Consider the following 23,342-nt stretch of genomic DNA (forward strand, 5'->3'; position numbering starts at 1 on the left):
GGGGAGGGGCAGAGAAAGGGGGAAACACAGAATTCAAAGCAGACTTCAGGCTCTGAGCTGTCAGCACAGAGCCTGATGCGGGGCTTGAACCCATGAAGATCATGAATTCAGCCAAAGTCAGACGCTCAACCAGCTGAGCCACCCAGGCACCCTGAGATTGACTTTTTTCACTCAGCATAAGGAAATTCATCCAAGAAGTTGTGTCTATCAGTAATTTGCTCCTTTTTATTGCCAAGTAGTATTCCATGATATGGATGTTCTATAGTTTGTTTAACCACTTTATCTATTGAAAGACATCTTGATCATTTCCAGTTTTGGGCTATTACAAATAAAGCTGCTGCGAGTATTTGTGTAGAGGAAATTTTCATTTCTCTGGGATAAATGCCCAGAGTGTGCATTCTGGGTCATATGGTAATTCTGTATTAAGTTCTCAAAGAAACTCCCAAACTGCTTATCAGAACAACTGCTGGAACAGATTCTCATCAACATTGTATGAGAGATACAGTTTCTCTGCATATTTTTTTAAATTTATCTATTTTTGAGAGAGAGACAGTACGAGTGGGGGAGGGGCAGAGAAAGGAAGAGAGAGAATCCCAAGCAGGCTCTGCACTGTCTGTGCAGAGCCCAACATGGGGCTTGAACTCACGAAACTGTGGGATCATGACCTGAGCCAAAATCAAGAGTCAGACACTTAACTGTCAGCCTCCCAGGTGCCCCTGGTTTCTCTACATCTTTATTAGTATTTAGCAGTGTTATTTTTTTAATTTTAGCCATTCTGCTAAGTGTCTAGTGATATATCAGTGTGGTTTTAATTTCTGTTTCCATAATGGCTAATGGCGCTAATGTCTTTTGTGTATTTAACTTGCCATTTTCTTCTTGAAATACATCTTCATGTCTTCCCATCTTGTAACTCGATTTTTAATTTTTTTAATGTTGAATTTTGAGAGTTCTTGATATATTATCCATGTCCTTACATAAGAGTAAAGTATGTGGTTTGCAAGAATTTTCCCCTTATTGGGGAAATCTTCCTCACAGAGTAATTCAAGAGTAAAATATCTTAATTTTGATGAAGTCCAATTTATGAATATTTTTTGTCTTTCATGGATTGTGCTTTTTGTGTTATGCCTAAATGTTTCACCAAGGCCAAGACGTTGAAAAGTTTGTTTCCATCGAAGATGTTTATACTTCTACATTCTGCATTTGAATCTGTGATCCATCTTGACTTAATTTTTATGTAAGATATGAGGTTTAGGTCAAGGTTCATTATTTTCCTTCCAGTATCCAGTTGCTTTGCACCATTTATTAAAAAAGACTATACTTTCTATGGGGCACCTGGGTGGCTCAGTCAGTTAAGCATCCAACTCTTGATCTCAGCTCAAGTCTTGATCTTGGGGTCCTGAGTTTGAACTTGCATTGAGCTCTGCACTGGGTATGAAGCCTACCTAAAATAAATAAGTACATTCATACATACATACGTACATACATGCATACAACCCTTTCTCTGTTGAATTACTTTTGTGTTTTTGTCAAAAATCCGTCAACTATATACTTGTGGGGATCTGCTTCTGATTTCTCTGTTCCATTTATCTATGTATCTACCCCTCCACCAATACCTCACTGTTTTGATTGCTGTAACTATATAAAAAGTCTTGAGTGATTCCTCCTACTTTTTCTTTTTCATAATCATTTATATATTCTAATTTATTTGCTTTTCCACATAATTTTAGAATTAGCATGTGTTTATCTACAAAAATTCTTGCCAGGATTTTGACAGAAAATGTGTTATACTTAAATATAATTTTAGAGTTAACATCTTTAATATATGTTGATTCTTCCCATCCATGAATAAGGTATAGCTCTCCATTAATTTAAATCATTTTTTATTTCTTTAACCAACATTTTCTAGTTTTTAGAATACAAGTTCTTCATATGCTTAGATTTATTATGTATTTCATCAATTTGAGTTATTGTAAATGGCATTGTCTTTTAAATTTAAGTTTTATGTGTTCATTGCTGGTATTTAGAAATACAATTGATTTTTGTATATGGATCTTATATCCTATGAACTTATTAAACCCACAAGTTCTGGGAGTTTTTCCTGTAGATCTGGATTTTCTACATGGACTATCCTGTCATCTGCAAATATGAACAGTGTTTTTACTTTTTGATCTATATATCTTTTCTTTGCTTGCATTATGCCACTGGTTAGAACTTCCAGTAGTAAGTTGAATAAGAATTATGAAGGTGGGCATTCTTGCCATGTTCCTGATTTACGGGGAAAAGCATTCAGTCTTTCACCGTTAAATGAATGTTAGCTATAGATATTTGAAAGATGCTAGTTGAGGAACTTCCTTTCTATTCTTCGTTTGTTGAGAGTTTTCATCATGAATGTGTGTTGATTTTGCTAAATGCTTTTGCTATACTAATATATACGAACATATGTTTTGTTTTGTTTTGTTTTGTTTTTTTGCTTTAGCCTACTGATTGCATTCATTGTTTTTGAATCAGTCTTGTGGACCTAAACCCCATTTAGTCATGGTATATAATTCTTTTATGTATTTCTGAATTATTCACTGGTATTAAGGATTGTTTACGTTTGTATTTGTGAGGAGTAATTGTTGTTTTGGGGTGGGGGTGTACTATCTTTGTCTGGCTTTGTTTTAGGGTAATTCTAGCCTCATAAATGAGTGGGAAAGTATTTTTTCCTCTAGTTCTGTTTTCTGGAAGAGATTGTGTAGAATTGGTATTAATTGTTTAAACACTTGGTGGAATTCTCCAGTGAACCACCTAGGCCTGGAGATTTCTTTTGCGGGGGGCAGGGTTTAAGTTTATTTATTATTTATTTTGAGAGAGAGAGAGAGAAAGAGCATGAGCTGGGAAGGGGCAGAAAGAGAGGGAGAGAGAGAATCCCAAGCAGGCTCGATATCACAAGCTGTCAGATCATGACCTAAGGTGAGATCAAGAGTCGAACAAACGCTCAACTGACTGAGCCACCCAGGTGCCCCTGGGGGAGTTTTTTAATTGTTATAGACCTATTCAAGTGATTTCTTTCAACTCAGATGAGTTTTCATAGTTGGTGGTTTTGATGAATTCATCCATATCTTCTTTTGTCAAATTTATGACTATAAAGTTGTTTATAGTATTGTCTTGCCGTCTTTTTAATGGCTGGAGGATCTGTATTGATACCCTGTTTCATTCCTAATTTTGCTAATTTAAGTCTTCTCTTTGATATTCTTTATCATTTGCAGTGATCTGTCAATTTTGTTGAACTTTTCAAAGAACCAACTTTTTATCTCTTTGATTACCTCTGTTTTTCTGTGTTCAGTTTCAGTAGTTTCTGCTCTTCATTGTATCCTTCTTTCTACTCATTTTTTTCTTTTTTTTTTTTTAACGTGTATTTATTTTTGAGACAGAGAGAGACAGAGCATGAACGGGGGAGGGGCAGAAAGAGAGGGAAACACAGAATCTGAAGCAGGCTCCAGGCTCTGAGCCATTAGCCCAGAGCCCCACGCGGGGCTCGAACTCATGGACCGCGAGATCGTGACCTGAGCTGAAGTCGGATGCTTAACCGACTGAGCCACCCAGGCGCCCCCTTCTTTCTACTCATTTTTGGTTTATTTTGGGTTTTTTTCCCCCAAGTTTCTTAAGGTGCAGTTCAGCTTGTTGGTTTGTGGGTTTTTTTTTTTCTCTTTTCTGTCACTACTTTAGCTGTGTTCCACAACTTTCAGTATGTGTTTCTTTTGTATTCAGTGTGTGTGCATGTGCGCACGCATGTGTGTTTAATTTCCTTTGAGATTTATTTAATCCATGAATTGTTGAGTAACCAAGTGTTCGGAAATTTTTCTGTCATTTTTCTGTTTTGGATTTCTAATTTGATTCCATGGTGGTCAAAAACACATTCTGGAGGCGCCTGGGTGGCTCAATCAGTTAAGCATCTGACTCTTGATTTCAGCTCAGGTCACGATCCCAGGGTGGTGGGATTGAGCCCCACGTTGGGCTCCATGCTGAGCATGGAGCCTGCTTAGGATTCTCTCCTCCCTCTCTTTCTGCCCCTTCTCCATTTTTTTCTCTCTCAGTCTCTCTCTCTCTGTCTCTCTGAAAATGAGTATATAAACTTTAAAAAACAAAGAACTTCATTCCTTTAAAACACACACACATTCTGTGTGGGACACCTGGGTTGATCAGTCAGTTAAGCATCTGACTCTTGATTTCAGCTCAGGTCATGATCTCATGGTTCATGGGTTCGAGCTCCATGACATGTTCTGTGCTGGCACTGATAGCACGGAGCCTGCTTGAGATTCACTCTCTCTCTCTGCTCCTCCTCCACTCACTTTCATGCTCTTTCTCTCTAAATAAATATATTAGTAAACTTTTTTTTTAAATGTCCCCTTTATATTAAAACACCTTTTGTGCAGTTTTTCTTTTAGTTGTTGTGGTTTGTTTTATCGCCTAGACTGGTAAAGGTGGTAAGTGATCTATGGACTCTTAAAAAGAATGCATATTTTGCTGTTGCTGGATGGAGTATTCTATAAACATTGGTTAGATCCTGATTGTTGATGATGTCCTTGAGTCCTCGGTATCACTGTTGATTTTATTGTCTAGTTGTGTTATCAATTATTAAGAGAGGGGTGTTAGATTCTCCAGCTGTAATTGTGGATTTGGCCGTTCAGTTCTGTCAGTTTTTGTTTCGTGTGTTACACAGTTCTGTAGTTTGGCGCATATACATTTAGGATCACTATGTCTTTTTGGTAGATTGACCCTTTTATCATTTTATAAGGTAATTTTTTATGCCTGGAAGTTTTCTCTGAATCTTCCTTTATTTGATATTAATATAGCCACTCTTGCTTTTTCTGTGAACATCTCTTAATGAAGCTATGATTGACACCAAGGAAAGTAAGAAAGCTATTATTACTCTCAAGATGCTTATATTAAATAGAAGAATAATAAAAATATTCAAATCAATATAATGAAAAGCAGAGGAAAAATTCCCTGAGACAAGTACCACCAAATGATGTGGGTGTTTATAAATAAGAGTGATCATAGTTAATTTAGGTAGAATCCGGAAAAGCTTCTAGAGAATGGGTTTGAAATGGGCTTGGAAGGCTGGATAGGAATTGGGCAGATGGAGGTGGAAAACTAGAAAAGTGAAATAAGTAAAATGAGTAATATTTTTTGCCTTTCTAGTCATAAACTCAAATGACAGCTGTTCAAACAGTTTATTAAATGGGTGCCCCTTGGCAGTAGCAGGCAGAGCTATTTATGTGTTTATTTCACAAGGTTGTCTCTCTTTCCCTCTCATGCTCAAACCTGTCCCACAGATGATGGTTTGTTTCTCTTGGGTGAGTGAAGATGGGTGTCATCAGTTTTATTTCTAAGATTCTTAGGTGCTTGTAATATGCATTCAGGCCTAATATTATAGCTTCATCTCTAGGTAAATACAGTAACTTCATTTAATGCAGTTTAAATCCATAAACAGTTATTAAGAGCCTGCTGTGTGCCAGGTAAAGAAGGTAGGACATTTAACATCCTTTAAAACTCCTGCCAGGTTTGGGGTGCCGGGGTGGCTCAGTCAGTTAAGCTTCTGACTTGGGCTCTGTTCATGATCTCATGGTCCATGGATCAAGCCCCTCATGGGGCACTGTACTGTCATAACAGCTAAGAGCCTGGAGCTTACTTTGGATTCTGTATCTCCCTCTCTCTGTGCCTTTCCCTGGCTCATGCTGTGTCTGTCTGTCTCTCTCTCAAAAAATAAAGAAACATTAAAAAATTAAAAACAAAAAAACAAAAAACTCCTGTCAGATTTGTATGTATCATGACAGATACTTACACTGAAAGTATTTCAAAGAAATAATGAATTATCATGAGAGACCATTTGATACAAAGTTGTTTCAAATGCCATATATGTAGAATTATACAATTAAAGGATAAAAATGACTGGAGTAGGGATTAGGACAGGTATGTGAGTAACTGATAAGAACTAAAAGTGAGAAGTTTCTTAGAGATAAACTATTCTGTCTTAGTCTGCTTGGGAAGCTATAACAGAATACCATAGATTGGGTGGCTTATAAACAATAGAAATCCATCTCCCATGGATTTGGGGGCTGAGAGGCCGAGGATCAAAGACACTGGCAGATTCAGTTTCTGGTGAGGGCCTTCATAATAGACAGTCATCTCATCATGTCTTCTCATGGTAGATGGGATTAGGGAGCTTTCTGTGTTGTTGTTGCTGCTGCTGTTGTTTTTTTTAATAAGGGCACTAATTCCATTCATGAGGGTTCCACCCCCATGCCTTAATCACCTCCCAAAGTCGCTACCTCCAAATACCGTCACACTGGGAAAATACATCTCACCATCAAATTTTGGGGGAACACAAATAATTCATTCTATAGCACATTCCAGTCTTTCATCTTACAAATGATGAAACTGAGGCTCAGAAGAATCAGTGACTTTTTCAAGGTTGCAGGACTTATGGAAGATCCAAAGAAAAGCACAGTTCCCCTGGCTCTCAGTTAGTACTATATTCACAGAATTCCAGAGAGAATTTATTTCTTTGAAAAGGAATCCCTGACTGCTAGTTTAGCTTATGTACAAAATCCCTATCTGAAAGTGTCTTTACCCAGAGCAGTGGCTGGCCTTGGTGATACTCATAGGAAAAGTGCATGTCCCTTCTTGGTTGAGGACTTGTTTTGTGTAAAGGTTTTGAACCAAAACATTTCTGAAACAGCAAAATAGAATTGTATCAGGTAATATTTTTGGAGAGCACTGGGGATCATCACCCTATTAAATATTTTGTAAGCTATTTTTGCAAACATCTATGGCCAAGTTAGTGGAGAAAAGATAATTTCAAAAGGTAGGATCTTATTTAACTAGGATATTCTAAAGATCATTAATTCCATGTGGTTCCTTGGAGCTGTTTTTCCTCTTCATTAACATAGAAAGTGGATCATTTTGTTTTTGTTTTATATGAGCAGTGTAGCTACGATTACTCTTAAATTTAAAGGAATACCTGATTATATTGAACTGAGCCAAGAAATATTGATAAACAAGTGGGAAAAAAATTTATTTGGACTAGTGTTTATGAAAACTGTAAACACCAATAAACTATGTTAGTAATCTTCTAATAAATTATTTCTCTGTCCAATTAATTGGTCTAAAAATTATGCATACTTTCTTTTGCAAATTGAACTGGGTATAATGATTTACAGCTCATTTTCCTTGATGATTTGTTAGTGTTTTAATAATTTTATTTGTGGATGTATTTCAGTTGGTGAGGAGGCCAGGAACAGACCTGAGACCCAATTTTGTCCTATTTGTGGGACATTGAATAAATTTTTTCTTGCTTGATGACCCAAGTGAGGAGACTGAAGTAAATGCCATTGCAGGTGTATTCCAATTCTGATAATCTGTTATTAAGTAAATCTAAGAAGCCATAAATTATTCATTTTAAAAAGCATACCTGCACTCTAGAAAACAGTATGGAGGTTCCTGAAAAAATTAAAAATAGAACTACCCTACAACCCAGCAATTGCACTACTAGGTATTTATCCAAGGAATACAGGTATGCTATTTTGAAGGGACACATGCACCCCCATGTTTATAGCAGCACTATCAACAATAGCCAAAGTACGGAAAGAGCCCAAATGTCCATCGATGGATGAATGGATAAAGAAGATATGGTGTGTGTGTGTATATATATATATATATATATATATATATATATATATATACACACACACACACACACAATGGAGTATTACTAGGCAATCAAAAAGAATGAAATCTTGCCATTTGTAACTATGTGGATGGAACTAGAGGGTATTATGCTAAGCGAAATTAGTCAGAGAAAGACAAATATCATATGACTTCACTTATATGAGGACTTTAAGATGGAAAACAGATGAACATAAGGGAAGGGGAGCAAAAATAATATAAAAACAGGGAGGGGGACAAAACAGAAGAGACTCTTAAATATGGAGAACAAACAGAGGGTTGCTGGAGGGGTTGTGGGAGGGGGGGATGGGCTAAATGGGTAAGGGGCTTCAAGGAATCCTCTCCTGAAATCATTGTTGCACTATATGATAACTAACTGGAATGTAAATTAAAAAAAATAAATTAAAAAAAAAAAAGCATGCATGTTTAACCTGTGGCCTGTATGTCACATTCTTGACAGTACTCACTCTCAAAACATTCTCAGTCTTTTTAATGCTATGTTGGTTCTGCTATCTTCAACCAGTGTTCTTTATTTTACCTGTTAATCTTCTGAAAACCTATGATTTAAAAAGAAGTAAACATTTTTGGTATGATAGTTTTTTTTGCTGCCTGATTTATATAATTGATGCAATTTCTGTGTTTAATACTTAAAAGTGTATCTCCCCTTTTAAATGCTTTCAAATTTTGCAAAAGACTGGAATCTGCTGTTGTAAAAAAAGCTATAATGATAAATGTAATGTATACCAGGAAGAATATATATTTTTTATTTCTTATGTGTTAACTATAAATATTAGGGGAAAATAATTTTTTAATATATGAAAAATACCTAATTTTCTATTATGATGTATTTTAATCATTTGAACTACCTATATTTAAAAAAATGAAATCTGTCTTCTTATTAACACTATTGTTATTTTTTTTTTTAAAGTATGACTTTGGTTTCTCTATTTTTCGGTTCCCTTTTTTATTATACCTCCCCACCCCATCTCTCTCTGCACAGGGTGGGTATTCTGCTCCCTCCTTCTCTCCTTGGCAGGGCTCCTTCCAGGGGATCCCACGGACTGTTCCGCCGCACCGCAGACAGAGTGAGTCTGTGTCTCTCACTCCTATCCTGCTCTGGCTTCCCCTTCATGGTATTGCCCTTCTGCATGACCTATCCCTTCCCCAGCACCCTCTCTCCTGTCCAGAGTGACCTGCAGGCATGTGCTAAATCAGCACTCCCTGGGCTCTCTTCTCTTAATTAACTCTTCCTTTGACTGCATGTGAATAGACATCTACTTAGAGCCTTAGGAAAACTACCTGAAGTTAATTTCATTCTAATACTGTTTAAACCTATTGCCAGTGACCCAGACCTGCTGACATGCATCTGCCTTTAATGTATTTTCTTTTTTAGTGACCTTGAGATATATGAATAACAATTTTTTTAATCTAGTTATGTTAAAAAAAAAAGTACACAGTTCCTACAGTGATATGGCCAGATGCATACTATTGAGGGAGCAGGCTTTACTAGACCATTGCACATTTCTTTAAATATTTCCTAATCAAAAAACTTTGATTGCATTTCACTGTCACCTAAAAGAAGTCTTTTTAATCATTCTTCAAGGGTATTTTTTTAACAACTAATATGGTTTTATAATTCATCCAATTGCTTTACAGTACAGAAGAAAATGGCTTTTGAATATGCATGATTTACTAACATTTCTAATGATTTAGTAATTGACTTAAGAAAATTTTTGTTTACATTAAATCTGCTTTCCTAAACAGTGTTTATGTTATATTATGTACTTAAGTACACCTGGTAAGTTGGTTATATTTTATCTTTTTTGAAAAGTCACCCAAAAAAAGCTAATATTAATGAAAAAGAGATACTAATATTGTCAATCAGTCACTTTTATGCCTTCTCCATGGATTTGCCCTGATTTTTGATTCACATCAATTTTTTTATAAATTATCTTTATCCATGTGAAGTATGAAAGGTCCAAAAGGGAGAAATTTTAAGCAGTTAAAATTAGGAAATGTGATTTATTCAAATAAAAATTCATTTATGGGAATTTGGAAAATTATGAGCTATCAGCATGAATTTGAAGCAAGGTTTGAAGCTTATTTTTTGGCTATTAACATCGCCCTCCCTTCTGTGTTTTCTGTTTTATTTTACTTATTTCTTTTTAATTTTTTTTTACATTTATTTACTTTTGAGAGACAGAGCGTGAACAGGGGAAGGGCAGAGACAGAGGGAGACACATTATCTGAAGCAGGGTCCAGGATCTGAGCTGTCAGCACAGAGCCCGATGTGGGCTCGAACCCATGAACCATGAGATCATGACCTGAGCCGAAGTCGGAAGCTTAACTGACTGAACCACCCAGGCGCCCCTGTGCTTTCTGTTTTAAAGAAAAATAGGATTGGAACTTGTGGGTGGCTCAGTGGGTTGAGTGTGCAACTCTTGATCTCGTTCTTGGTCCCAGGGTTGTGAGTTCCAGCCCTCCCTTGGGCTCCGTGCTGGCGTGGAGCATACTTAAAAAAATAAATAAATATAAATTAAAATGAGCATAAAGAAAAATAGGGTAGAAAAATAGGCTTTTATATCAAATTATTTATTACCAAGTTAATTTGTTTAATTGAAGCACCAAGAAAAGGATTTTTCCTCCTCCTCATCTTCCTCCTTTTCCATCTCCCACCACCTCTGTAGCCCTCCTTTTTCTTCTCTTTAAGTACTTTCCTTTCCTCTCTCCTCTATTTTGATACCACTAGCACATAAGAAATTACATTAAAATGCTAGTAAACGAATCTGAATTTCAAAGGGCAACTATAACATGATAATATATTTTTAGGCCTGCAGCCAGTAAATTGCATGGTTTGACAGATTTATCTCAGATTAACATTTCTGCCTTGAATTTAACCCCTTGTAGCTCTTCTCCTTTCCTCCCACCATTTTTCTCCCTCATTCTCCTTCCCTTCAACTAGCTATAATACGGAATTGAAATTTAAGGTTAATTATTCTGTATTGCAAACAGAGGTTTACATTTGTTTTCAAAACATGTTTCTCAGAAACACTCATTTCACTAGTTTCTTACTTGTATAGCTTTAGAATTTTCTTGTCCCTCTGTTGAGTCATTTATTAGTCCTCCATTTTCAAATGCTTCTTCCTTTCCTCTTGGGTCAAAAGCTACCTTTTATTTTCCGACTATGAAGCAGCACTATCAACACTATCAAAATTCTGTCTTTCTGCCTTTTCTAGATCAAACCTTCTTTCTCTGCATCTTCAAATTAGTAAGAAGAAAGTTTTGGGTAGCCACCTAGAGGATAATACACCAATATTGGAGTTTTTTCTTGGGTAATAGTTAAGAGAACTGGCCCTGAAACTTGATCATTGAGACTTGTAAGACCCTATTTGTGGAAAGTAATAATTAGAGGACTTGTTCATGGCTTTTTGATATTTCTTACTGAGCTGGGAAGGTTCCTTTAGAGGAAAAATATGTCCTAAACTACTACACTGTTTTGGATTTCCTCTGAAAACTAAAGCAGCTTATTTTTTTTTTTTAATTTCTTTTTTCTTCAACGCTTTTATTTATTTTTGGGACAGAGAGAGACAGAGCATGAACGGGGGAGGGGCAGAGAGAGAGGGAGACACAGAATCAGAAACAGGCTCCAAGCCATCAGCCCAGAGCCTGACGTGGGGCTCGAACTCACGGACCGCGAGATCGTGACCTGGCTGAAGTCGGACGCTCAACCGACTGCGCCACCCAGGCGCCCCTAAAGCAGCTTATTAATAAAATATTACTAATTTAAAATTTTAAGAATATTTTAAATGTCTTTAAAGTATAGAATTTCTGTAGAATATGAAATTATAGAATTATGTAAATTATAAATGATAAAATACAGAATTTAAAAATTTTTTAGAAATTTTAGAATATTAAATTCTTTTTTTAATACAGAAAAGGAGAAGGGTATGGAATACAGTGGTTTTTATCAGGGTTTGGAATAGATCTCCCCCTTCCTTCACTAAACTTATATTTATTGAAATAATGTTTGTCTCTGTGTCAGTCAGTATATGATTCCTAGGGCTGATTTTTGAAGAGACTAATTCTGTAAGTGATGGTAGATAGTTGAGAGAGTTCTCCTTTATTATAATCTCTTTCATTAGTAAGTTCTTTCCAAGGCCCTCTTGAGCATCAATATAAGTAAACTGCCTTTTTTTCTAAACGCAGAAGCAAGGCAAGCTTGGCTGTTAGTCTCAGGAAGGACAATCTGGTTTTCTTTTTGTTTTTAATTAAGAATAGTAGACCTTCCAGCATAATGAGATAGCCTGTTCTGGATATGTGGAGAGTGAAATAATTAATGTTTACAGGGAATATTTAGCTCTGGTGACTCCAGAGAGCTGCATTGGCCAAGGATGTTCTTGCTGAATTTAAGGATAAGTCTAAGAAAATCCTGGTGTGTGTGTGTGTGTGTGTGTGTATATATATATATATATGTGTGTGTGTGTGTGTGTGTGTGTGTGTGTGTGTGTACATACACACACACATATATATATATTTTCTTTCTCAGGAAATTTTGACTTATATTTCTTTTCTTGAGTATATTACTAATCTCAACTGGATGATGCTTCTCTTCCAATTTCAAATTAAATTTTTCTCTGGGTTAGTAGAAGATATCTACACTTAGACATAGAAGGGGTCTTCTTATTGTCTTAACTTCATTCAGCTTTTGTCCAAATATTTTAACTAATACTGGTTTCGTCTTTTTAATTGCCAATTGTGTAAAATTAAAATGATAAATAACCCACCTCATAGTAGGAAAATTTAATTTAAAAAATTGCTTTTAGCGAGTAAAAAGCCTTAATGGTAATCTCAAGTAGCACTTCTTGCCAGAGCATATGCTTTTAGGAATACTTGACTTTTCAAGAAGTATGTTTTGAAATAATGTCTATTTATTGTCATGCCTAAAAAGACTGTTGAATTAGCTCTTTAATATCTTGGCTTGAAAGAATTTACAAATCTTATCGACCTAACCTTCCATGTGCAGTAACTTAGATGAGGCAAAATTTGATTTTAAATAACAAAAATAACATAAGTTTGTATACATGTGTCTTCATAGCTCAGCAGTTTCTTGATGTAGTGTTAGTATTGCCTGATTTCTAAATTTATAGTATAATAACTAACCATATTCTTCCCAGAATAACATTAATAATGATTACATTGTCTTATATCCTCCTCCTCTTCTTCCTTTTATAACCCTCAGAGGATATTTCACAAACCTTTTTGACAAATGACACTTACAAATTCATTTTATATCAACAACCCAGTATATATTTACTAAATGAAATTATGTATTTACAACCCAACACACGTGTGTGTATTTAAAATTCAGATAAAAGTTGTATGAAATAGTACTTTCTCTTAGAACATATAATATTCTCATTTTCCTCCCTATTTTTGGTTTTGCTTTTTTTCACATAGCATCATTACATGAACATTTTTCATATAGTAAATATTTCTTGAAAACATCATTTTAATGGATACATGATAATACATTATGTGGATATACTATAATTTTCATTAATATTAATTTAATTAATGACTAATCATTTTAATTAATATTATTGAGCATTGATGTTGTTTCCAATTTTCCCTATGAAATATATTCTTACAGTGCAGTTTATTCTTGTGTATAGATCAGTATCATCATCTCTCTTAGGTAGATTACTGGAAGGGTGTTACTTAAACAAAGGGTGTGTGCACTTTCTAGAAACACTTGATGTATATTGTTGAATGGCTAAACGTGTTCATAGGGTATACATTAACATGGCTCAATCTGGCTCTACCATGTGACTGTCATCAATTTTATATGTAAGTGCAGCGTTAGCTTCAGTGCTTTAATGAGAAATTAGCTCTGGGAGTGACTTTTCATAAAAATAAAATATTTTTCAGTGAATTGGTAACTAGAGTAACTCAGTAAAAACTGAACAAATAGAATATGGCACTCTGTCCTTTTTTGCAGCTAATTTCAAGTGCTGTTTATTTATTTTCAAGTGCTGTTTAGTCTTTGGTTAATTGACTAGAAATGTGCATCAAACTCATGGTCCAGGAGGCTGTCCCATAAACTAGTTTCTCTGGGAACTTTCCCATATGAAGAAACCCAGCAATCGCTGTTTTCTGTATAAGCTTTTTAAAACAACCTGCTCTGTAGATTGTGGGATTGTTTTGTTAGTCATATTTGTTGTATCATAATGCCTGCAGTATCTTACTCTGGATAAATATACCATGCTTACTGGTCACACCAATGGACTTGTACTATTATGATGTTTAGTTTTATTTTCTGAACTCTGAATCCCAGAGGTAAATGCTAATAGGTTCTGTGTCTTAGAGATAAAGACCCAGGAAAATTAAGCATCTGAAATTGATTGTGCCTGTGTAGTAAATGCTTACTTAAGTCAATAATCAGTTTAATAGTTTTTAAAGAAGTTCACTGATCAACTTACAAAAGCTATGGAACTCCTTATCTCAGAATTTGTTTATATATAATTTCTATTTATTAATCACTTATCTAAATTCTCTGAGATCTAGAGGCACCATTTTGAGATCTAGAGTTATGAATAAGAGCATTCCTGGTTCCCAATAAACTTTCGAAAGTTTCATGTGAATTATAGAACAGAATTCTTTGAATCTAGTTATGTTAGGCTAGGAATCCGTTCATGTCTTCCATCTTTATAGTGATGTGTGGAGACCTTGCTTATTAATTTAGAACATCACATTTAAGACATGAAGATCAGATTATACTTGAACTGGTCTTTAATGTAGCAACAGTAATAAAAGTAAAAAACATTAGTTTTTGAATTGTATTGAATTGTATTTAGTTTACAATGTGCAAGACTCTGAAACTATTAAAGAAATAATTTCTACTTGCTTTGTAAGGGATACATGTGGCTGAACCATTTTAGATCTACGGAGTATGAATATTAAGTTGTATCAAAATTCTATCTGTATTTTAACTGGTAAGATTCTTCAAATGATTCCTTTTAAGTGTGAGAAGCTTTACATAATATTGTTATGTGGTTATGAATATTTACATTAACTTGCAAACCTCTTTAGCAAGAAAGTATAAATTTATTAAAAATGTTTTTATTTTATACAAATATACTAAGTAAAATAATACTGCCTAGGAAAACACAACAAAAGCAAAGCAAATACTGTTGGCTGCTATACCCAGTCATGGCAATTCCTTGGTGTTATGTGTGGTCTCTGACACCATTGTCCTGTCTTTTTCTTGTCTCTGCTCTCCCATTATGCCATTGGCAAGGAGTTGAGAAGTTAGTCCATTACTTCTCTGACAAAGCGTGGTACAGTACAATTTCAGATTTTTTCCTACCACCTTCCTCATAGTCACTCTTTTGTTTTTGTTTTTTCCAGTTTGCATGATGCATGTCAGAGCCTGCATGAAAATACAGGCATGTTACAGATGGGTCCATTTCCATCTTCCTTTTATTCTTTAAAATGTATTTAGTAATAATAAACTTGTATGTAACAAGAAAATAATTTTAGGTAATTCCTGTGTCTGCTATGCATTGTTACACTTTAGAACACTTCCTGCTTTCTACCTTATAACACTTGGACATATTTTTCTCAGTCAGGACTTGATGTTTCTAGCTGCCATCTAGCCCAAAATGTTTACAGAAACTGATAGGAGTATTTTTTCTTATGCTAATGCTAGAAATCTTTGAAATGGTATGAAACAGTGAAGGTGAAGTTTTTCTCTGTGATGAATGCTAATTTGCCTTTCCTTTTATTCAGTTTATTTCCACCAGTAGGTCACTTGGAACCACTTTTTTTCCAAAAATACTGCTACATAGTGTGGCTTGAGTTTGGTGTCTGAGACATCTCCTGTGTAGGATAGATCAGTTAAGAAAGAAAGTAGGGCATTACCCAGGAAAGTTAGTATCTGAATGTCGGTATTGAATTTGCCTATAAAGTTTTTAAAATAAACTTCTGGCTACTTTTTAAATAATCTTCTGGCTATACCACATATTCTGAAAGTTTGTGAACTCATTGGAATTACACAAATAACAGAATAATACAGTTTTAGTGCTACATTTTAAATTTCCTCAGTTCAAATTCTGGCTTGGCCATTTGCTAAAATGTGTGAATTTCAGTGTTACTTAATTTCTTTTAACCTCAATTTACTCATCTACAAAAATAAGACTGTACTTTCCACTGATGGTCTTGTGATAAGTAGAGATCATGCATGCAAACTTAGTGTTTGATTATTTATCCCTGGAAAGAAGGGAAACTGTTCTCTCATAGCCCAGAATATAGCATTTCTCAGGTATTGGTAATGTGTCAACCACTATACTAAGCACTTTGTATGCTTAGTTATCATTTATTATTTACAATAATTCAATGAAGTGTAAAATCCATTATTATCCTCATTGTATAAATTATGAAATTCCATCTCAGAATAGTAAGATAATTTACCCAATATCTCACCGATAGTAAGTAATGGAGGCAGAAACTCAAACGTAGATCAGTCTGACTCCAAAAGCTAAATGACTCAGTATTGTGTTGTACTAGGTCCTCCGTATAGCTGTATATAAATTCTTTCTAGACTTTTTTTTTTTTAATTTTTAATGTTTATTTTTGAGAGAGAGAGACAAAGTGTGAACGGGGGAAGGGCAGAGAGCAAGGGAGACACAGAATCTGTAACAGTCTCCAGGCTCCGAGCTGTCACACAAAGCCCGACATGGGGCTCAAACTCACGAGCCATGAGATCATGACCTGAGCCAAAGTCAGCTGCCCAACCTACTGAGCCACCCAGGCGCCCCTATTCTTTCTATACTTTAAAGTGCCTTGTATCTCCTAGCTCTATTTTACCTTCAGGAAGGCACTTAAGGAACTTGACTTCTGTGTCATATCAGATATGCCTGCTATGGATTTAACACACTTAGATATAACTGACATTACCAAAATATTTATTTGAAGCCTAGAAACCTCTTATTCTATGGCAACTAGTTTATTATGCTGCTATAAAAACTTGCCTTTTTTCCCCCAAAACCCATTAACAAAAGATCCATAGCTTGAATTCATCATTCTCACACCTTTTAATAATCATAGGTGATATTTCTTTGAGCACTTTTGATGTGGTAGGCGGTCCTGTGCTAGGTGTTTTTATATGTATAATCATGTTTAATTATTAGGATTAGAAATGGAAGATAATGTAATGCTTGTTAAGACAGTTTTCCGTACTTACTTCATTCAGAAATATACAAGTAAAAAATACTTGTGGCTTAGCTGGTAGGTCATTATGGGACGTGCTGAGTTCCTATTAACTTGTTATTCTTCCTGCTGTCCTTCTAAACATTAGCCATTATGTTCATTTAGGGGAAACATTTTTTTTCTGTTCTATGATTTCTTTTTCATCAGTTTTTTTTTAACTTGTGTTTATTTGGTTATTAGTGCTGTATCATTGACCTAATAGGGAACTATTTTGATTATTTATTACCAAAGAAGCAATTCTGGAATATATCACTTCCTAATATTTATTTATTAATTTATCTAGAAAATATATAGTTAATCCATACTATGTGCCAAGTACTAGGGATACCAACTGCAACAACAACAAATAAAGCATGGTTACTTGCCTGTAAGGAGCTCATATCTCTGGTTATCTTTGTAAGCAGCCCAAGTTAAACATTTAAGATGATCATTGAAGATACTGTCAATCCCTTGTAGTTATCTAGTAGTGCTTCTGGCACTCTTGACCTTGATACCTGTAACCGTTGCTTCTGAGAATTCTCAGGATGGTATGCCAAGTTAGATGTATCTAACTAAAGTAAGACTTGAAGTTGCTGAGTCTAGTTAGAAGCACCTAGCCCTTTAAGTCTGGGGATGGTTCCACATTTTGAAGCTTCAGTAACCAACCATTCTGTAAGTTGCAAGAATGAAGTACTAAAAGCTCTACTTATTTGTGACTACAGGGAGTTTCGTGAAGGCTGCCCTCTGAGTTTTGGGTTGCTGAAGCTACGAAATGAATGGGCTGGTGGGCAACTTCCCCAGAGGCATTTTATTTATTTATTTGTTTTTATTTTTTGTATACAGATTAGTAGTACCTCATCATGTATCGCCAAAGCCAGAAACCTGGAACTCATCTTAATTTTTTTCCAAACAGCTGCTTACCTGACCACCTTTAAAATCTCTTTAAATCTTTTCCAGTTTTGCTTTCAGTATATTAATTTTAGACCCTTATAGTTTATCACCTGGGCTATTAGCAGTAGCATACTACCTGGCTGTTCTGCTTACAGTCAGTCCTTCTGTATGTTCCCCACTAATTCCACCAAAGTGACACTGTAAAATAAACATTGTATCTTACTATTTCTCTGTTTAAAATTTATCAGTGTTTCCCATCACCTGTTGCATAAAGTCGGAACCACAGCCTGACATGAGTTTCTTCATGAGCTGGCCCTTGCCTGTGGCTTTCCCACCAGCACTGTGCTTTCCAAATTCAGTCTAACAATTTTAAGTTACTAGAACATACCATGTTCTTTTTTTGCTTCTGTGCTTAGCATGTACTGGCGCTCCACCCTGAATGTTCTTCCCTTCTTGTCTACTTGGCAAACTCTTACTCTTTGTAAAATTCAGTGAGATGTTTGTGATTCTTGGATTCTATGACCCCTATAATCAGGCATATTTTTTTCTTTTGTTCTCCTATGTTGTTATGCTTGAGGCATGGTCTCATCATTTGTTTATTTATTTTTTAATGTTCATTTATTCTTGAGGGAGAGAGAGACAGAGTGTGAGTGAGGGAGGGGCAGAGAGAGAGGGAGACACAGAAACCGAAGCAGGCTCCAGGCTCCAAGCTATCAGCACAGAGCTCGACACGGGGCCCGAACCCACAAGCCTTGGGATAATGACCTGAGCTGAAGTTGGATGCTTAACCAACTGAGCCACCCAGGCGCCCCATCATTTGTTTACCTATCTCCCTCACCAGGTCTCTCAACAATAGGAACAGCATTGTATTCAGCTCCGTATTTTTCTATACCTAGTACAATGTATGATATATCACAGACATTAAAAAAAAGAATGGTCTTTGATGTTCCTATTTATTAAGTCTTATTATCCATTAGAATATGGGATTTTTTTTAATATTTAGAATTCATTCTAAAGATGTCTGAGGGCATAGAAGCAGTAATGAATGTGGGCAGGATGAATTGTTAACATCTTGCCTTTATGTTATACCACTGAGTGTTTAGAATTTGGGGGAAGTTGTGCTGCCGGCAATAAGTGTCAGAATACATCTCTGCTCTGTTTGCTTGAGGTTAAGAGGCAGCTTGTTTAACTCAGCAGTAGGTAATTAATGATAGTTTAGTGGGTAACCAGTTCTACACAATCTTCCACATTTAGGAGCAAGTCATTTCCTTGGTCCTCGCTGTAGTCACATCTTCGAGAGAGACTTTTTTATTATGGTAGTAGAATTGATTTCCAAGCTAGTTTTCAAATAAATAATAAAACAAGACATTTATTTGGGGATAGGGAAACTAGATCACACCACTAAAATGAACTTTGAATAAAAATACAAATCTGTTTATAAAACATTTGGAAACCACTAATTTATTCACTGTAAATTAAGTGATAGGTACCTTTTATGTAATTGTTCAATCTAATTCCTCTCAGAAGACTCAAAATTTTATTATTCTTAAAAGCCTGATTATTTCTAATTCTTTAATATTTTCTATGGAGCTTTATTGCATTTAATATAAGCAGCACATCTTCCTGCTCTACTTCCATTTAGTTCTCTGATAAGCAGTAGTCAGTTAGGTAATAAAAGTACAGTAGTCCCTTCTCATCCATGGTTTTGCTTCCTGTATGTTCAGTTACCTGCTGTTGGCTGCCATCTGGAAGCAGATGATTGTCCTTTTTGATGTATTGTTAGAGGATAGTAGCCTAATGCTATGTCACAATCCCAATATCATTCATCTCACTTCATTTCATTATGTAGGCATTTTATCTCACATCACAAGAAGAAGGGTGAACACAGTACAATAAGGTATTTTGAGAGAGAGACCACATCTACATAACTTTTCCCAAAGTAATTGTTATAATTGTTCTCTTTTATTATTGTTGTTAATCTCTTATTGTGTCTGACTTACAAATTAAACTTTATCATAGGTATGTACGTCTAGGGAAAATCATAGAAAATGTAAGGTTCGTTATTATCTGCAGTTTCAGGCGTCCACTGGGGGTCTTGGAATCTATTCCTGTGGATAAGGGAACCTACTATAATCAGAATAGAGCAAATGAGTAATTATCTACAGTTTACAGGGCCCCTTTTCAGGAGGTTTGGTTATCTTAAATACAAGTTTATGTTTAGGAAATCATACTTTTTTATGCTTTGAGCTGATCTCATATATTATATCTTTTTTTCTTACTAGCAAAAGGCATATTACAATAAAGTCATTTTAAAATTTTTAAATTTAAATTTAAATTTTCAAAGGTCTTAAGTTGCTTTAAGATTTTTAACTCAAGATGAAAATATCTTTTGATATTTTTGAAGGTCAAAAGAAGTGAAAAGGGAAGGCACATCCCATTTCCATCAACCATTTGATGCTGCACCTTTCTTTGGTTGCTTTTTTCCCCTTTTGGCAGATTTTTGTTTGCTTAATATGGTCCTCTATATTTTTACTAATCTTTTTAAAATGTATGATCACTTTGGCATGGTCATTTTTTCCTACGGAATCCCAAAGAGAGCCTGTTGAATTGATTATAATTACCTGGTGATTTTAGTACTTTCCTTCTAGAAGGACAGTTTTCATCTTTGTGGTCATTTATTGTGAAAATGCCCAGTGACCTTAAAGTCTAGGGCATTTAGCTTGAAGCAGAAACTGAGATGACTTATTGTTTTAAACATTCTAAAATAAGAGATTAATGTAACATGTTCTCTATGAATTTTGGGTAGTCGTCTTGGTTTTACTACTTTTTTAAGTAGAAAGTTGGCCATATACCATCCTGGCCAACTGTCCCTCTACTTGTCATTGAACTTTGTTCTCAGTCATCTGTAACCCTGCCATGATCTACCTGACTGCTGGCCCTGGCAGCCACCATCCAGTACTGGTCAGGGATGTGAAGAAAGTGACCAAACACAAATGATGCAGTATAAATAGATTTCCCTGCTCTGTCAGAGAAATTAGACATACTATGTAGATTTATTCGTGGATTAGTGCAGTTTAAAAAAAAGTTATTTTATTTGTAAAAACTGATCCTGTAAATATGTTTCATAGCCCTTTGGCAAACTTTTTTTCATTTTCAGCCTACGTCATTTAATAGAAAGTTATATGTGTATCATGTTTATACATTGATGATAACCTCCCCTGTAATAGGACATGACCAGTAGGCTCTTCCCAAAAGTAATAAAAGTTACATGTTTCCTCTGATTTGTATAGACTATAACCACAAAGTGCTATAGAAATCATTCTGTAGAGCTATCTTACATATAAAGTTTTAAATACTAGTGAATCAAGGCAGGAATATTTTTTCTATAATAAATACATACTTTAAGATTTTTCTTTACCCCTGTTTGACTTCAAATCTTGTTTAGTGTTGACTGCCTGTATCATTTTTTGTTTGCATTATCACTCTTGTATGTGTCTCATGAATTCACTTGAATATTGCAATTTATTTTTCAATTTAAAAAACCCACATACTTCTCATATTAAAACATAAGTATCAACACAGTCTAATTGGAACTTCTGTTAATTCTGGATGGCATTTGTAAATTGAATTGTTGCTTAATGTTGTTTTTACTTTTAATAGCCTCAAGTACTACAGCCTTCCAGCAGCCTTCCCAGACCCACAGACCACGCCCAGGGAAAACTAATAAAGCCGCAACATATCGAGGCCCACAGTGAATGCACAAGCCAGGGCATACATCAGGTTGTTGCACATCTGGATGAAAGCTTTACACATGGCTTACAACAAGAAAACAACTATAGTCTGGAAGACCGGCCTTTTTCGTCAAGCCCACAGTTCACTGAGGATGTGGCTAAGATTACACCTTCTGAAGCAGACTTGAACATGACCATGAATGCTCAAGAGCCTTATCATTCGACCAATAATCAAATTAGTGACATGCAATTTGTACCCACTTCTCTTCAGACACTTCCCCAGTCAAGTACAGTAGACCAGGCTACAAGAGTTGGAAGAAATCAGTCTTCACTGGAGGGCTACACATCCCAGCCCAAGTCCTTACCGCTTTTTAAGCCGTCCATCTCAAATTCTTTGGTACCTCCTCCAGTTTCTGAATCATCTTCAAGTAGAACTCCCACTTGTAAAAAGTCACCAATAATCACACCATGCAATTCATCAAAACTGCAGCCAACATCTAGTCAAACAAATCTTGCAAATAATTCAAATCCAAAAGCATCTAAGCTCCGCCCCCCTTCCGGCTCTTTTAGACAAAAACAAATAAGCAACTCCCAACCAGAGCCTCAAAACTTCCAGGCCAAGACAAGCATCCCAAGGCCACTAACAAGAAGAAAAGAAATCATGCAGAATCTGAATGGCAGTTTGAATTCTGGGGATTGTTTGGCCTCTAACCGATATTCCCGTCTTCCTAAACCAAAGATACATTAAGTGCATAGCCATCACCTGCCAATTTGTTTTTAAAAACAATCTGTTCTGTAATAGCTTTACATGTAATTTGCTACTATGATGGAGGTTCCATTGAAAGCTTGCAAATCTTAAAAAATTAAAACGTGGAAGTTTCTAATAGTTTGGCTCTTCCATTTTATGTCCTGGTTGAAGTACACAGCATTTGAGCATATTTGTCTCAGGTAAACACAAAAGTTTGCTTACCCATTTCAGAGGCCTACAGAAGGCTCTAATCATGTTATCTATCCCTCTGCACATCAGAAAGTTCATAATATTCCACTTAGCAGGCAAGAAATGTGCTTTGTTCATTTAGTCCTTCTAAGGTCTGTATTAATTGTGGTTCTCGGAGCCTCACCCTTTTTCATTTGTCCCTCTTGTGAATATGGTTACTGTTTTAACTAATGATACAGTGATAACTGAAGATGGTAGTCTGTAAGTAAAATTCTGGCCAGTGATTTGTATATTCTAAAGGTCTATGCAAAAGCTTTGTGATGAATAAAAGAGATCAGGCTTTTAATGGAAAGTCTATGTAAGTTTTATTTTTCCTTGCTAAGATCAGCCAGCTAGTCTCATTATTTATTTATTTACCAAATTCCCCTGGTTAAAAACGTTTCATATGCTGTAAAAATCAATTATATTTTGCATTAGCATCTTGTTTTACATATACACACATATACACATACACACCATTTGTGTTTGTTTTTGTTACTCGTAAATTTTGGAAAGCTTGGGTTACATCTTGAAGCCTATACCTAAAGACATTCATTTTGTAACATGTGTTGGTGCTAGAGAGTTTTGCTGGTAATTCAGTTTTGAATCCTATAGGGTTATGGATCCATGATAGCTGATTTAAGGTTCCACAGTCTATATTTTAAATTAAGTCTTTATTATAATAATTATATTTATTGACTTTCTGCTATTATCTGAAGACTGGAATAATGGACTTGAAATGTTTGCACAAACCTTTGATGAGATATAAATACACCACAGATAGGGAT

At 35.4% G+C, this 23,342-nt stretch overlaps 1 protein-coding gene across 8 annotated transcripts in view; it reads left to right on the forward strand.

Moving 5' to 3' along the window:
- CCSER2 (coiled-coil serine rich protein 2) overlaps nt 1-22,464 on the forward strand; it is a 196,388-nt gene extending 173,924 nt beyond the window's left edge. For 7 of the 8 annotated variants that reach the window (XM_047825694.1, XM_047825696.1, XM_047825695.1 and 4 more), the window contains one exon: nt 21,508-22,464. In XM_047825694.1, coding sequence (XP_047681650.1) covers nt 21,508-22,326 — 819 coding nt within the window. In that variant the 3' untranslated portion in view covers nt 22,327-22,464. Of the gene's footprint in view, nt 1-8,710; nt 8,796-21,507 lie in introns of all 8 variants that reach the window. The other variant, XM_047825698.1, reaches the window with a different exon arrangement.
- The last annotated feature ends 878 nt before the right edge of the window (nt 22,465-23,342 follow it).

This window comes from Prionailurus viverrinus, chromosome D2, assembly GCF_022837055.1.
Source record: "Prionailurus viverrinus isolate Anna chromosome D2, UM_Priviv_1.0, whole genome shotgun sequence".
NCBI classification, from domain to species: Eukaryota; Metazoa; Chordata; class Mammalia; order Carnivora; family Felidae; genus Prionailurus; species Prionailurus viverrinus.